Source organism: Haplochromis burtoni, unplaced genomic scaffold, assembly GCF_018398535.1.
Source record: "Haplochromis burtoni strain Fernald_Lab_line unplaced genomic scaffold, NCSU_Asbu1 Contig_26, whole genome shotgun sequence".
In the NCBI taxonomy this organism is placed as follows: domain Eukaryota; kingdom Metazoa; phylum Chordata; class Actinopteri; order Cichliformes; family Cichlidae; genus Haplochromis; species Haplochromis burtoni.
In genome coordinates, this window is record NW_024582387.1 from 973,856 (window position 1) to 988,708 (window position 14,853).

Here is a 14,853-nt window from a genome sequence, read left to right on the forward strand (position 1 = left end):
TGTTAGAATACACTTGGATCAGGATCTGTTCGAGACACTTCCAACACTCTGTCTGACCATTTCTGTAACTTCCTAAAAATTACAATTAACACTCACACCCACTTCACGACATGATTGGCTATTGTGTGAAGGTGGTGACTGTACGCTGGGTGTGAATCTCTCACTATTTTTTTCAATTCGTTACGCAACAACTTGTCGTGCTTTTCGTGAGTACAACTGAGTGTAGCACTATAGGTGTTTTTAATCAGAGAAAAGGCACTGTATTATTAGCTGCACTTACACAATAACTTAAAACTGCAGACATTTGGTACAGGATAGATGCCAGGCCTCACAGACTGGTTCTGATTATGCTCAGGTCCCTCTCTTTTAAAAATAATTATTAAAAATAAATTGTTTATTCATTTTAAAATGAAAATCTGCAAATGAGCTCCAGCGCCGCTTCATCACACCTGCTGTCCTATTCCAAATGTATTAATTTGATACTATTTTTTTATTGCTTTGAATCATTTTCCAATTCATTTCACAATGAAATCAAACAATAGAGCTATTTGGCAAACTTTTTTATTTATTCCCATTAAATGCAGAATCTATACGTTTCAGCTATATTTCATCCTCAATATTTAACCATTTTTCATTTATTCGATAACTTATTCAACATTTTTTTTCTGCCATCCTTTCAAATTTGTCACCCGCTGCTATTAAAGCTGGTTCTTTTTAATGTTATAATTCTAATAAATCTAGCCATTTATATTGATACTATGAACTGCTATTATTTTTTAACAGTTTACATTTAATTTCAGCTTCACCCATTTCTTTTTAGCTGATATATTTACAAACTACCAATACTACGACTTTTTTGCCATCTATGACTCTGGTGTGCTTTTTTAATTGTAAGATGTATAAACTCATAAAGCGAATGTATCCTGTAGAGTAGGATGCGATTTATAGTACCGCAGGATACTGTAAACTATACTCCCTTGTTATAAGCAATCAAGTATACTCTCTTGTACAGCATTTACCACCTCGGTATACTTTGTATTCACTACACCTCCCAGCATGCATCAACTGGGGGATCCTGGATGAACAGCAAGAAGATGGATGTCTGGATGGTGTGTCTCCTCTGCCACTGTGGGTATATTGCTGCAGTAGAGGCTGCCTTATGCATGAGGCTTTGCTGAGGAGTTTCAGTCACAGAGGAAGACATCCACAGGGAAAATGCTGCCTCCGATTGGCTGATGATCCTTTAAAGACTACCAATCAGACACCATCCTCATAGTGTGACTGCGTGTTTCCCTCTCCATCTCTAAATGTACTGTGTCAGCCTGCGCATATTTTTATGTTTGCAGCGTTGCATGCAAGCGTGTCTGTGTGTGTGCAGGATGCCAAAATCAGAAGCCGTAAAGGAAGGGGAGGGGCAAGGATAGAAACGCTGAAGAAATAGATAGAGGGATACACAGAAGAGAAAAGAGGACAGTGGAGAGGGGACAGATGCCGAGAGACCAAGAGTGAAAGGCACACTGAGGAGAGACAGAAAGCGTGAGGAGGAGGAGGAGGAGACGATCTGCTGAAAGAAGCAGCAGTGTCGTTGATTTTCATAGGAGTCAAGGCAGCTGTCCTCTGTCACCGTGACGATGGGCTGCTGGCTTTCTGGACCGTGGATGGGCGACCAAACGGTGAGCTGCCAAATACCTGCCTCACTGTTACAGATAATGCTGTAACAGTGTTTTATGATGTCTCATTAAAGTAGATGGAATTAAGCTTCATTCACATCCAGGTTTGAGTGCGTGTGTACGTGTGCATGTCTGTGTGTCTGTATATGCAGATGCAAAAAGGCATCATCATTTCTGCAAGACTACATTTTTGTGTGAGTGCGCATGTTTATAAATGGATGATAAACCCAATTCTTCAGCATTAAATCTAAATACTTTTTGTACGCATGTCGAATTTTTAATGTTGTGTGTATAACATCTTCATCATCTCCTGAAGACTACTGCCGTCCTCTGGCTACACACACAGGTGCCATTTTGTGCTTCTCAGCTCATGGTGTGTGCGCGTGTGCCTGTTTGCTAGTGTGTGTGTGAGTGTGCAGTTGAATGTAGAGGAGGGTGACTCATGGTTGTGATGTGCTGGAGTTAACAATACTGTCCATGCGTCTAATTCGATAGCCACTGAGCTGCATGTGTGTGACAGTATATGTGTGTGTTTGTGTGTGTGCATGAAGCAGGATGTTGCTTGAAGGTATTAACCCTTTAAAGCAGCCATGGATACCATGTCACTATTTTTCATATTTCCTTTAAACTGCCATAATTCAGCTGTTTGGGTGTTGCATACTGGAAAAAAACTACCATCTTTCTGCAGGCGGAGGGTCTTCTGACCTAGTTGCGTAATATTGAAAAATTGAGTCCGTTTGTGGTCTGTAGTGTGTTCACACTGCAAAACAAACAAACAAACAAACAAACAAAAAAAACCCTACATGAAGTGCATTTAAAATGGCAGCGGGCAAGCATAAATTTGATTGTGGTGTTGATGAATGCAGTTTTCCCACAGCACATTACCAGATTATGTTTGTTTGTAGAACCTCATCATTCAATTAATTCTATCATGTCATTAGGGGAAGAAGCCACATCTTTAGTCCACACCACCCACTCAGTTTGTAACTCAGGTGTCCAATTTACACATTAGTGGTTTCTAAGCTTAAGGCCATGTATCTGCAATAAAATCACAAGGGTTTATTTTTCAGACTTGACAAAGTTCTTCCAGAGCCACATAAGGCCTGCCGTTTTCACAGGCTGTGAAGGATTAACCATAGCTACTGTTCTATGTAGCAGCTGTTACATGTATTATATTTAATCAGGAAAAAATAAATCCACATTAAGACATACTAACAGTACCAACTGTCTGCAGTGTGGAGTTGTTTTGTTCTACCATAGGGACTAAAAAAATTCTGTTGCTGGAGAAAATCTAGGAGTCAGAACCAATCCAAAAAGATGACGCACGAATTACACAAATATTTTATTTTGACCAACCCCTAGCTAAGAATAATGCTAGTTATCCTTCAAGCTGTAGGCACTTTTTCCCCCTCGAGGCTGGTATTTATAATCAAAACCAACCACTACTCTGGTTATTATTTTTTACCTGTAGCTGAGCACTATAGTTCTTTTGGAGCGCTTTGTTCTAACCCATTGGTGGCAGGACTTCACTATGCAGTTTGCATGTTGTCCCTGTGAATGTGAGTGGAAATCGTTGTTTTTCTTTTCCTGAGTCAGCCCTCTGATGACCCAGGGTGTATTCCTGCACTCTCAAAGTGTCACCTGAAATAGGCTCAAGCCCACCTGTGAGCTCTAAAGTTTAGAAAATATATAATTGAGATGGAAACCCTTTGTTATCAGAAGATTTCACATTTACAATCACACAGTTTGACGTGTTAAAAATGAGACACTTACTCTGTTAAGTCTTAAGCATATACAAAGGTTATATTAGTTAATGAAGGCAGGATTATTAGGGTGAGTATCGATCTAATGTTAATGTGTCCATTGGTGGCGATTAATGTGTCCTTCAATGAGCTTTGTGTCACATGAATTCAGCAGCAGGCAACTTTGCTAACATCACAACCCTTCTGTCTGTTTGCCTCAGATGAATGGGCGGAGTCTAGCACACCTGAGCCAAAGGGATGCTCTGCGAATCCTGGCAGCCAATCAGCGTCCAATCACCATGCAGATCAAGGGCCAGAGGAGGCGTGGCACAGAGGCAGATAGGGGATCCTGGGAGCCCCTTCCCCTTGACCTGAAGCACCTCAATCTGCCCCTCCCTCTGATGGGGGCGGGCCTTAACACTTCTAGTCCCTCTTACCAACACAGGTAATAAAACATATGATTTGTTATGTAATGTTAAGAGCTGTAAAACCACTTTGTCTCACAGTGATTTTAAGAAATGCCGGTATGCAGTTACATCAGATTTCTTATGACCACACTGTACTAAACAACTAAATAACAACGTCATTATACTGTGCAAACATCCTTGTATGCCCTGAAAAGTTAAAAGGAGCCAGTATCATAAATAAATGATAGTGTTTGCTGCATCCCTGTGCAGTGATGATTGGAAACTGTTTAATTGAACAAGAAAACTAAATGCTTTACTGATATTTGTAAAAATGTAAAAACTGTTTTAGCAAGAGGATGCTTCTTGGGTTTTTTTTTTTTAAAGCAAAAGCAGTAAATATTCAATCATTCCACTTTTAAAGACCACAGAAAATGACTTTTCTTAAAAGTAATGCAGTACATTACTTAATTATGCTAGAGAAAGTAATTTGTTTCACTACTCATTTCATTACTTTCTCATTACTCTGTAAAATGATCTAAAATACGCTGTCTCATAATTATCCATTAACAATATAAACCTGAGGCTACAGCTTCACATACCAACACAAACTCCTATCGTAAAGAGGATACACATGGGATCTTTCTTTAGTATTTAAACATAAACACAAAGCTGACAACACAATGCAAAGTTTAAAACCAGCCCAAAGAGACTTAAAAGCGATCGTCACAGTGATTCTCTTGTAAAAACATGAACAGGTAGAAACTGAGGCTGTAAACATGACTGCCCATCATTTACCTGTTGAAGTTCAGGCTCTGGCTGCTGGGTTGGGGTCAGCATACACTCAGCTTTATAGGTTTTTTACTCTAGATTCTTGGCTAGCTTTGTGCTAGCATGCAAATAACACAGCAGTATAATGCAGCTGTTTGTATAGTGAAAGCATTTTGCACTTTAAAATCAAATTCTTGTCCTTTTGTGCAATAAAATAAAAGTGTATCTGAAACTGTGTATTTCACTCCTCCTGCACAGAAACTGAAATCAGCTAAGTGTATTTGTTTGATGTCTGATGGCTTGCAGATGACTGAGGAACCTTTGTAATGCAAGTAACTAGTGTGTTAAATTACTGCATTACTGAAAAATGTAATGGGATTACATTGTAATGTATACATATACATGTGTGTGTTTGTGTGTTTGTGCATGTGTCTGAGTGACATAAATTTCATTATCACATGTTGAGTACAATGTAATGATTACAATGATTATGCATGCGCCCCAGGTGGCAGGCTTCAACTAGAAGCCTGTCAGAATCAAGGATAACATGAATGACTACTTAGCCGTTGTGTCTTTGGCTGTTAATCGACAACAGTACAGTCAAAGGATTTTCAAAGCCGCTATCATATAGTGCGGTGTTCCTGAGATGCCGTCACATGTGGTTCCAAAACACCAAGATGCTGATGTAAACACACTCAGGATGAGGTGTCACGATAGACTTCATGACCAGTTGATCCCGTCATGGTGACTACACCCGTCTCTCATACTGTCGGCAGTCTCATCTTTAGTTTGTCTGTGAACTGTTGATTGTAACAGTCAGTTGTTATTTTTTTAAATGTGTGAAATAAAAATAAATAAAATAAAAATTAAAGTAACTGGGACAAAGTTCAACTTAACAGACTATACAGTGAAACAGACACAAATGTATAACCATGTTATGCAGCCTGAAAGTTAAGGAACGTTACTTACTTCTTCCAAGGGGGATACCCACTTGTCCAATGAAACGTTATCCATGTTTGTTTTGAAAAACGTTAGTGTCTTCGGACCTGTATAATTCCAGGATTTTTGCTTTAAAATGTCTGAATTCTGTGTCCTTGTCATCTCTTTCAGACATTATTACAACCACCTGTCTCTGCCTCAAGATCACTGTGATGGCGGACGGTATAGCTACCTGTCTAGCTCCCCACGGGACACTGTGGACATTGGTCGCCAGGTGATATTAAGAGACAGACAGACAGACAGACACACACTCACACACACACACACACATACACACACAGAAGTGCATCAGAACACTTGCATCCAGATTGTCGATGAGGCCATATAGCACAGCTTATTACTATTTTCGTATTTTCATAAAACACAGCTCAGTAGCTCCTCTCACGTGTTTTTTTGTTTTGTTCTGGCTGACATGGCTGAAAAAGCTCATGAAAGGAATATTAAATGGTCTACCAATTACACCTCTAATTTCTAATCACAGTTTGATTTCCAAAACAACCAACAACAAAAAAACAACCCTCATGCACACTCATCTGTGATTCTAGAGTTGCACTGCGGATGAATTTGTAAAAGTTCATTTGCAATGTATGGGTACCTTCACACTGTAGTTTCTGATTTGACCAAGAATGAGTTTAATCAGTAACAAATTGTATTACACATTCTCATGTTCTTCTGTCACTTCCTACATTACTCAGGATCTAGAACTAGCTGGCCGTCGATCAAAGGGACAGAACTGCCTGATGGGATGCTGCAGTACTAACTTAGAAGAGCAAAACGCCTGCCACAGTCAGGTATGTAAAAATCTGCTTTTCCATAAAATTGTTAACGTTGTTGTTTTAAACATATATCTGGTGAGTATGCAAACCCTGTTTGTTAAATCAATTATGAATTGCTTATACTTGCTAGTACTCTCTGTGCAAGTAGTAATAAAGCTTACTCATTTCAGTCATGGAGTCATTGAGCCTCACAGCTGCATGTTCCTTCATTAACATAAATGCACCCACTATTATTTATTCTCAGTTCAACTTATACTATCTGGAAATATTTTCTGTTTTAGTAGTGTTTATTTTCAGTGACTAGCTAGTTTTTTAATAGTCATTGAGGGTTTTTTTTCTATTTTTATTTTTTAATGAAACATAAAAGATCCACCTCTTTCATATTAGGCGATATGAACTTGTGGTTCAATGCTAGACAGACTGGCAACACTATTTACAGGCATACACGATTAAATTTGTTTAGATTTGTTAAAATCAAAAAAGAATACTGGCACCCTTTCTCTTTGGCCATTGATGTTGATTTAACCGTCACTCAGGAACTTTTAAAAGCAGGAAACAACTGAACAAAAGGCAAGTGAATAAACTGAGGATTAGAGCAGATCTCAATGCTTACCTTTAGTATTTAACAGTTTTTCACTCTACAGACACAATCAGCCAGGTTTCACTTTTTACTGAGATTCTTCACGCATTTAAAACATAAAACATGTTGTCATTTTTAGTGTTTGGTGTCATGATGCACTGGACTGACCCTGCCTGTTTTTATAGACAGATGATGAGGATTTTATGCTAGAGAAGCCAATGGGTTTCCTGCCCCTGCACCATGAGTTGGACAGTGGTCTGGGCTGGACAGATGGCTCCCTTCACCAGGGTGACCTCTCAGGTCTGGAGACCGAGGAGGGAGGTCTGGAGGACTGTCATTCACATGGGGCCCTCGCCCCAGGAGGGTGTGGGGGTTTCGGAGGTGGTGGCTCTCCTTCCTCAGAGTCCTTCATTTCCTCAGAGCTCAGCGACTCAGGCTTCTATAGTGTAAGCACTGGGGAGTTCAGGCACTTCCAGAGGCTGCTGGAGAAGCGAATGCGTCTCTACAATGCCAGGCTGCAACATCAGGGTGAACCATGCGAAAGGCAGGAACGGCGTGACAGCTGCCCCAAGAGCCACCGTGAGCTGCTGGAGGCCATCCCTGAGGCGCTGACAATGCAGCCTCAATGTCAGCATCTGCAGATTGGGATGGAGGATGGTGCTGGGCCTGTCATGGACCTGCCATCACGTGGCCTAGTCAGGTAATTAGAATATCAAATTTTTATCGTGGTGCTGGTTTCTCTAAGGTCTGTCAGATAGGTGTACATAGTTAAACCAGTCTTGTTTTTAATATTACTCACTTATATAATACCAGTTACAAATGATACCAATCTAACCGAAAGCCAACACACAAAACAACCATTGATTGCAATGTGATTTAAAACTTGTTAAAAAAAAAATTTAAAACACTTTTTTTTTCAGAATAAGAAAGAACTATGCTGCTTGGAACTCAAACATTTGTGTTAATTTACCAAAAAAACATATCTTTGTAAAATACAACCCATGGATTACAGGGACTACACATGACCTAAAACCTTTTCTTTGGTGCCTTTTTTTCATTAAACTCTTTGTATTTCCAGGGTTTCATCAGTCCAGTTCCACAAAGCTGATCGGCCCTGTCTGAACCGTCACAGCTCCAGCAGTGGCGCCCTCTTCAATCCCTCCCATACACACACTGCAGTGTCACGAATGACAGGCCCAGTCCTCTCAACCTGCAGCACTCCCTCTAGCCACCGGAGACCACTAGTGCCAGTGCAGCACCACCAGGGGTCAAGCTCAGTTGGGATGCTGAGGAGAAGCAGAACATTGCACCATCGGCCACCTCCACAAGAGTACCGTCGACGAGCCAGCCACCCAGCTTCCCCATCCTACTGCGCTGCAACCCTGCACCACTGTGGAGGCGTCGCACCATGTAACGTCTTGCCACCAGGCTTGCCAGAGGAAGCCGAGCTAGTGACAGGTGTGATGGCTTCCCACCCTGGAGGCATGGCCCTCTCACCCCAACAACATGCCACCACTCTGGGGCACATCAGAGGTGCCAACAACCATGAGCGTTGCTATGACAACAACTCCAACAGCCAGCTCGCGCACCATGACTGGTGGCACTCACAAGAAAGAAGCTTGATGCCTGAGCCAATGTTGGTAGAAAGGAACAGAGAGATAGAGAGGGAACTGGAGCAAAAAAGGCAAATTCAAAAAGAGAAAGAGCTTGAAAGGGAGAGGGAGACACAGATTCAGGAGGAGATGGAAAGGGAAAGGCAGAAGGAGATTGAGAGGAGCCGAGTTGGAGAGCAGCAGCACCTCCAGAGTCTTGTCTTGCCTCCTCAGGCCGGTGACGTCAATGACACATGGCCAAAACCCGCCAGCCGTCAGTCTCATGGAAGTGGAGGTGGCAGAGGCCTCTACAGCACTCTGGAAGGTCACACAGGAGCTTGTGCTACAGCTGGACAGGATGTAAACAAAGGACCAATTAATGCAGGTTCAAATTCTAACCACAGTTCTGGTCTGCAGTCAAAATTTAATCCAAACTGTAAACCCAACACAACCACACGAGTCTCTAGGAGCCAGTTGCTTAGAGATCGAGCCTCTCAGCTAGCGGATGAGCGCAGCGGGATGAGCACCGACGAGGAGACCAGCACTGACATACTGATGGGTCGATACTGGAGTCGAACGGAGAGGAGGGAACAATTTCTTTTGGCCCGTGAGCAGAGGCAGCAACAGCAGCTACAACAGCTGCAGGCCAGTAGAGGGACTGTACGAGATGTCGTTAGCAGGGGAGGACCTGTGGTAGGAGGAGGAGGAGGAGGAGGAGGAGGAGCCTCCGCTGATGATGGAGGTCTTCTGGACAGCAATGGAGTCAGAGGTTTTGCAGAAGGCAGGTGCAACACAGTCCTGGAGCTGAGTCAGAGGAAGCTGAGTCGTATGAGGAACAGAAAGCTGTTGGATGACTGGACGACAGTAGAGGAGCTCCTGACTCATGGGACCAGGCTGGACAACCAGGATGACATGCTGTGTCCCAGCTCCCTGCTGACGGTCACCACTGTCTAACTGCATGGACACAGTGTCTAACTGTAACTCTGCGTGTGAATGTGTGTGACATTAAGCTAACAATACAACATTTTAGCAATTGTTCTTGTGCTGTCTCTCCGAGGCCAGATGAGACGATGATATTAGTTTTAACTGTCACTTACAGAGAGGTCCAGGACATATTTAGCCTTGCTAAGCACAGACTAGCTGCAGCTTGCTTCCAGTCCTTGTGTTAAGCCAGGTTAAACACTGCAAAGCCATTCATGTATTTTTTAAAAATGATCCAGGGCAACATGAGGTATTTACAGCTAAATAATCCTTTTATGTCTCACCCAGTTCAGCTGTTTTTTGATCAGCCCAGGATTTTGAGATTTGAGTTAATTTATGGTTGATAAACAGATGGTCATAAATTTCATGTCAAATCAAACCCAAATTATGAGCTGTGAATTTTCATAGTAACATATGGGTCCATATGACTGGCATTTGTCCCCTGTGCACATACAATGGAGCGTGCAATGTTTACCACACTCTGCTGTTCATACCTTTGTTGCAGCAGTAATGTGTAGTGACTTTGGATGAACAAGGTCCTCACCATCTCTGTATTTGAAGCATAATGATGAACCTAATACTCATTTTCTCAAGTCTCTGGGGAAGACAGAGAACAAGAAGACTGACAGAAAGTTGAATTGTTCCTTTAATGAATGTGTGAATGGGAGGGAACCTCACTGTCATTGCTGTACATCACCTCAACTGATAGCTTTATGTGTGGGTGTTTGACCACTGTATAGCACTCTGGACAAAACGTCTGTGTCAGTGCATGACGCTTGTTATAACACACAAACGAACAAGGTCAGATGAGTGTGTTTGTTTGCATCATTCCTTTCATGCTCCATCTTATGCCCCATTTATTTCACCGAAGCTCTGATAGATTTACAGAGATTTAGGTTTTCACTTAGATCCTCAATCCAAGACGTTCGGGGAGCAATACTGTTCTACGTGATGCACCTGGCTGCGCACTAATGATGAATTACATGCTTTTTTATCAGCACTACAGAAACCATCAACTGTAGCAATTCAGACAATGACAACTGAGATTTAATGCCAAATCCTAAAGGTTTCTTTTTTGTTTTTTAACAGAAACTGTTTACAATTCAAAGGTCAGTGGGAGCTTTTCTAACTGAAATGCTAAATAGTGTGACCTGAATGACTGGCTTGGGCAACATGAGTAAAAACATGCTGATCAAGGGGGTAAAGAGTTTGCCATGGAGGTTTTTCACAGGTGACCACAGCTTTAGTCTGTGAAATCAGTTGTAATAGTCTTTGGGAGTCAGTTTTATGCTACATTCACGTCACATTTTTAATGCCATGAATTACATGCAGCTGATTGGAATATTTGTCCCACTTGGTGAAAAGAGAACCAAGAAAGTGCCAGTATAAAAAAATGATAAAACTAATGGGAAGCCATAAAATAAAAATAAAAGCCATTCCCACTGGCAGTTACATCTTAATGTAATTTAATAAGATGGATACAATTGATTCAGATAATTAAAAAGGAGCCAAGAAGGAGCTGCACATATTTGTTACCTTCTGGTAAGCCAAACCTTGTATTTTATTTTTGATCGTTTAACTATAGGTCACTTCTATGATGAGACCAAATGATGGCAATGGACATTACTAGTTGTAGCTAGTGTTTAGCTAAAATACACCATTACTGCTGAGTGGCACATTCATATTGCAAAGATGTTATGACAACATTTCATTCCTTTCTTACTGACGTGATGTGAATGCAGCATCAGATTTCTGGCCCTTCCTGGCTCATGGGTCTCTGTTCTTGGTGTCTTTACTGTTGGCTGGATGTTTACAAATCTATCTGTGCACTAAATGTTTATGCATGTTTACTGAAATCTACATGCGTTGACTTTGGTGAGAGAATTTACACCTCAAGACAGCTTTAGATTAAGTTTGCAGACTGCTGCTGCATATGGTTACAGTCAGAAGGTTGCTTACACTCATCATAAATGTTATAGCAATTTTGGGCTTGTAATGATTGCCTTGAACTGCTATTTTTTCCAGACTGGCATGATTGTAAAGCATATATCTTTATTGACCTCTAGAAACAAGACCTGGGTGTACAAGTTTGAATTTATTTAGGATTTCTCAAATCCACACAGGATCAAAAATAAACATACTTAGTCAGAAGCGCACATGCTCCCACACTAATGTTTGGTTACATCTCCACCAGACCCTTTTGGTAGCCATCAACAAGCTTCAGGCAAAATTCTGGCTGATTATTTAACCACTCTCCTTGAAAGAATTGGTAGAGTTCATTAAAATTGGTTGGTGTCCTGGCACGGACCCTGCTTTTAAGCATAGTTCACAGATCTTAATTAGCGTTTAGATCGGGGCCAACGAATTTAAAGGTCAGAAGTTTAATTTAAACCTGTGCACCCAATTCTTGCTTTTTAATGACCTATACTGTACAATCTTTCCCTCTGGAAGAAGTACAGTTCACAGAAACCATTGCAATCCCCAGAATTACCATGACATTAAGGCCAATGATGACTGTATGTAAATTTGTGAACACAACTGTATGTCTGCCCAGAACAGACAGAGCTAAAGTCAGCGTCGACATTCCACTAAAAGCTGGGATGAAGCGTGAGTAAATCTGAAAACTTACTGATTCCAGGTCCGCGGTTCAGGAAAATGTGCAATAATACCTCAAGCTAGTTTTAATATGACAATGACGGTGTTGTGTACGCTACCTGTCAGGGTTCCATCGAATGCAGTAACTTGTTTTCGATTCAACAGATGCACAAAGTGACAAGTCACCACAAGTGTACAGCAGTCGTAGAATTTACAACAGCAACAGCAAAGGTTATGTATATATTTACGTTATTTCTTTACATAGTTTTCCATGAGAGGGACCTAAGAAAACAACTTTTTGCACATCGTTTTTATACAAAAAGTTTTCCCTACTTTTCTGTACCAGGGACCGAGGCCAGTGGAACGACTGTAGATAGAATGACAGTGTGTGTTAATGTTTTCTTTATAAACTAACATAGTGATTTATGGAGGAAAAAATCGTTTATTGTGATTGTGTTGGACATATTTCAATATTTTCTTGTGATGGTTTCAAAACCAATGTGAACAGTTTTTATGATCTTTAAAATCTTTCCGAGCTACTTTAGTTAAAAAGCTGGTTAAACCTTGATTTACTGTTTTCAAGAAGTGAACACAAAATGTGAATATTATTGTCTCTTTAAATGGATCAATTGAATTTTACTGTTGTTTTGTGTCATTAAGACATGTAGATATTGATTTTGTCAGATGGTGCGTTTGAGGACTGAGTCGGTAACAGGACATGAAAATGCCATCAGACGCCTCCAGTGGTTTATGATGTGATTCTGTAGGTTTATAGCTGTGTTACGGAGGCTGTATATACAGCACAGAGATGAACACTGTAGTATTAGTATGCTTAAAACTCACATCCACATTATCAGCATTCATGGATAGTGGCTCATTTTGGTCTGAATGTTAAATGTGACTTCCATGAATTATGAGTAAGATAACAAACACTGTAATGCTTAAAAGTGACACAGACAATACAGACAAATGTTTTCTGTCTTCTTCAGAGTGAGATGTTTCAGATATATATAAGTTTTATCTGATAGTCAGCTCCAGACCCTTTTACTGTGAAGCTCCATGAAGCTTGAAACAAAGGTTGTATGACTTAAATCTCAATGTTATCAATCTGTGAATATGAAATGAAAAAAGGAGAAATCACAGTTTTGCTGTGTTTTAAAAGCGAAAGACTTAAAGGCAGGAAACTCATAGACTACTTATTTTAGAACTTGTTATTAAATTCCTCATGAAGCAAAACTAGATAGACGATAACACGGAAAAAATAGCCCTGTGAAAAAGTAAAATGGAGACATAACAGCTGATTAATATCCTCTATCTTGTGAATTTTGAAACAAGCTTCTCCTGTTTCGTGATGCGATGTACTGTGCTGCATTTGCACACAGTTCAGTCATGGCTGGATTAGCAATTGGGCAAGTTTAGCAAATGCCCAGGGAATTCAGACAGCCAGGGTCCACAACAACCAGGTTTACTCTGTATTATTTGGGTCTGCTTCATTTCATTTATCCCAAATTAAATCGAAATCTGCAGATTGTGAGTACAGTGTAAACTTCTGCTAAATCAGAGTTTCAGTGTATAGGTTTAAATCATTGTACTTTGTTTCTTTTGCTGTAAAATCTGCTTCATTACATTATTATTATTATTATTTTCACATTTCCAGAAACTAACACAAAGAACACCCACAGCAGGATTATCTTAATTCATTATCAAAGTGCTGTAAAAAAAAGAATTTTAAAATTAAATGATTTTTTTGGCGTTTAAAATATTAAAAATAGTATTCAACCTTATGCTAAGACACTAATAGCTATAAGTTGTATTAAAAGATGTCAGCTGAAGGTTCCAGTTTTTGTGCTAAACTAAGAGGATCCTGCACTTCACAGAAATAGCTGCTTTCTAATTAATTAATCTCACTCGGAAGAAGACAGACAAAATCTTTTTTTTTTTTTTTTTACAGAAAATTCAAACAGTTTGAAACCTGTTAAGCATTCAGTGAGGAAAGACATGAAATCAACCTTGCACCCTGTTTATTTCCCCGTTTTACCTCTTTCAGCTGTGACTCAAACACTCTGAATAATGGATGACGAAGAGAGAAATTTTCCTTCTCACCCACCCCCCTCATTCTCTTTGCTTACGTTACACAAGGACACAGAGGGCTGAAAATAGCGCTGCTGTCCTCATGTGATGTGAAATTAAAAGCACACTGGAGCGGAGATACTTGCTGCTGGGGGATCTCAATACTTGTTTTACTCCATCTGACAATACTTCCATCCAGCTTGCAACACCGCATCCATCTGTCTGTGCAAGGGTACTTTCCACTACGGCAAGCTTTTTGGAATATAATGATGTACATGTGATTGTAATAAAGAGATTTTAATTAGCTATGAAATTGTTGTTTTGTGCTTTTATTCAAGACTTAACTTTTGTTGCCAGTCAGACACAAGCAGTAAACTTCTGTCTGTTTCACAGCTGCTTTGAACAGGTGAGGGTTTTTTGAGCCTAGCCATTTTCAACAGACTGCAATTCAGTCTTATGTCACCTTTATCACTACTACTCTAGAAAACTCGGCTTTCAATGTGTCTTTGACAATATTTGAATTAAAATAAATAAAGCCATTTCAGCTTCAGGTGTTCAGGTGTTTTAAAGGATAACTCAAGAGGTCCCACACTGCAACCAATCAGATCACCATTAGTTAATGCTGCATTAATCCTTAAGTAAAAACAATGAAAAGTAAGGACTCTTAAACTAA

At 40.3% G+C, this 14,853-nt stretch overlaps 1 protein-coding gene across 1 annotated transcript; it reads left to right on the forward strand.

Moving 5' to 3' along the window:
* The first annotated feature begins 1,086 nt into the window (after positions 1-1,086).
* Positions 1,087-14,493, forward strand: LOC102312060. The gene is made up of 6 exons (XM_005917831.3): positions 1,087-1,673; positions 3,634-3,857; positions 5,698-5,800; positions 6,282-6,377; positions 7,128-7,642; positions 8,021-14,493. The coding sequence occupies exons 1-6, from the start codon at positions 1,632-1,634 to the stop codon at positions 9,486-9,488; spliced, it is 2,448 nt and encodes an 815-aa protein (XP_005917893.1). The 5' UTR covers positions 1,087-1,631; the 3' UTR covers positions 9,489-14,493.
* Positions 14,494-14,853: the final 360 nt, after the last annotated feature.

What these genes read in the sequence shown, in the direction of transcription:
- LOC102312060 (XM_005917831.3), top strand. Translation starts at nt 1,632, where the DNA reads ATGGGCTGCTGGCTTTCTGGACCGTGGATGGGCGACCAAACG. An exon ending in CGTGGATGGGCGACCAAACG is followed by an intron (nt 1,674 to 3,633) that starts GTGAGCTGCCAA and finishes TGTTTGCCTCAG; the next exon opens with ATGAATGGGCGGAGTCTAGC. An exon ending in AAAACGCCTGCCACAGTCAG is followed by an intron (nt 6,378 to 7,127) that starts GTATGTAAAAAT and finishes CTGTTTTTATAG; the next exon opens with ACAGATGATGAGGATTTTAT.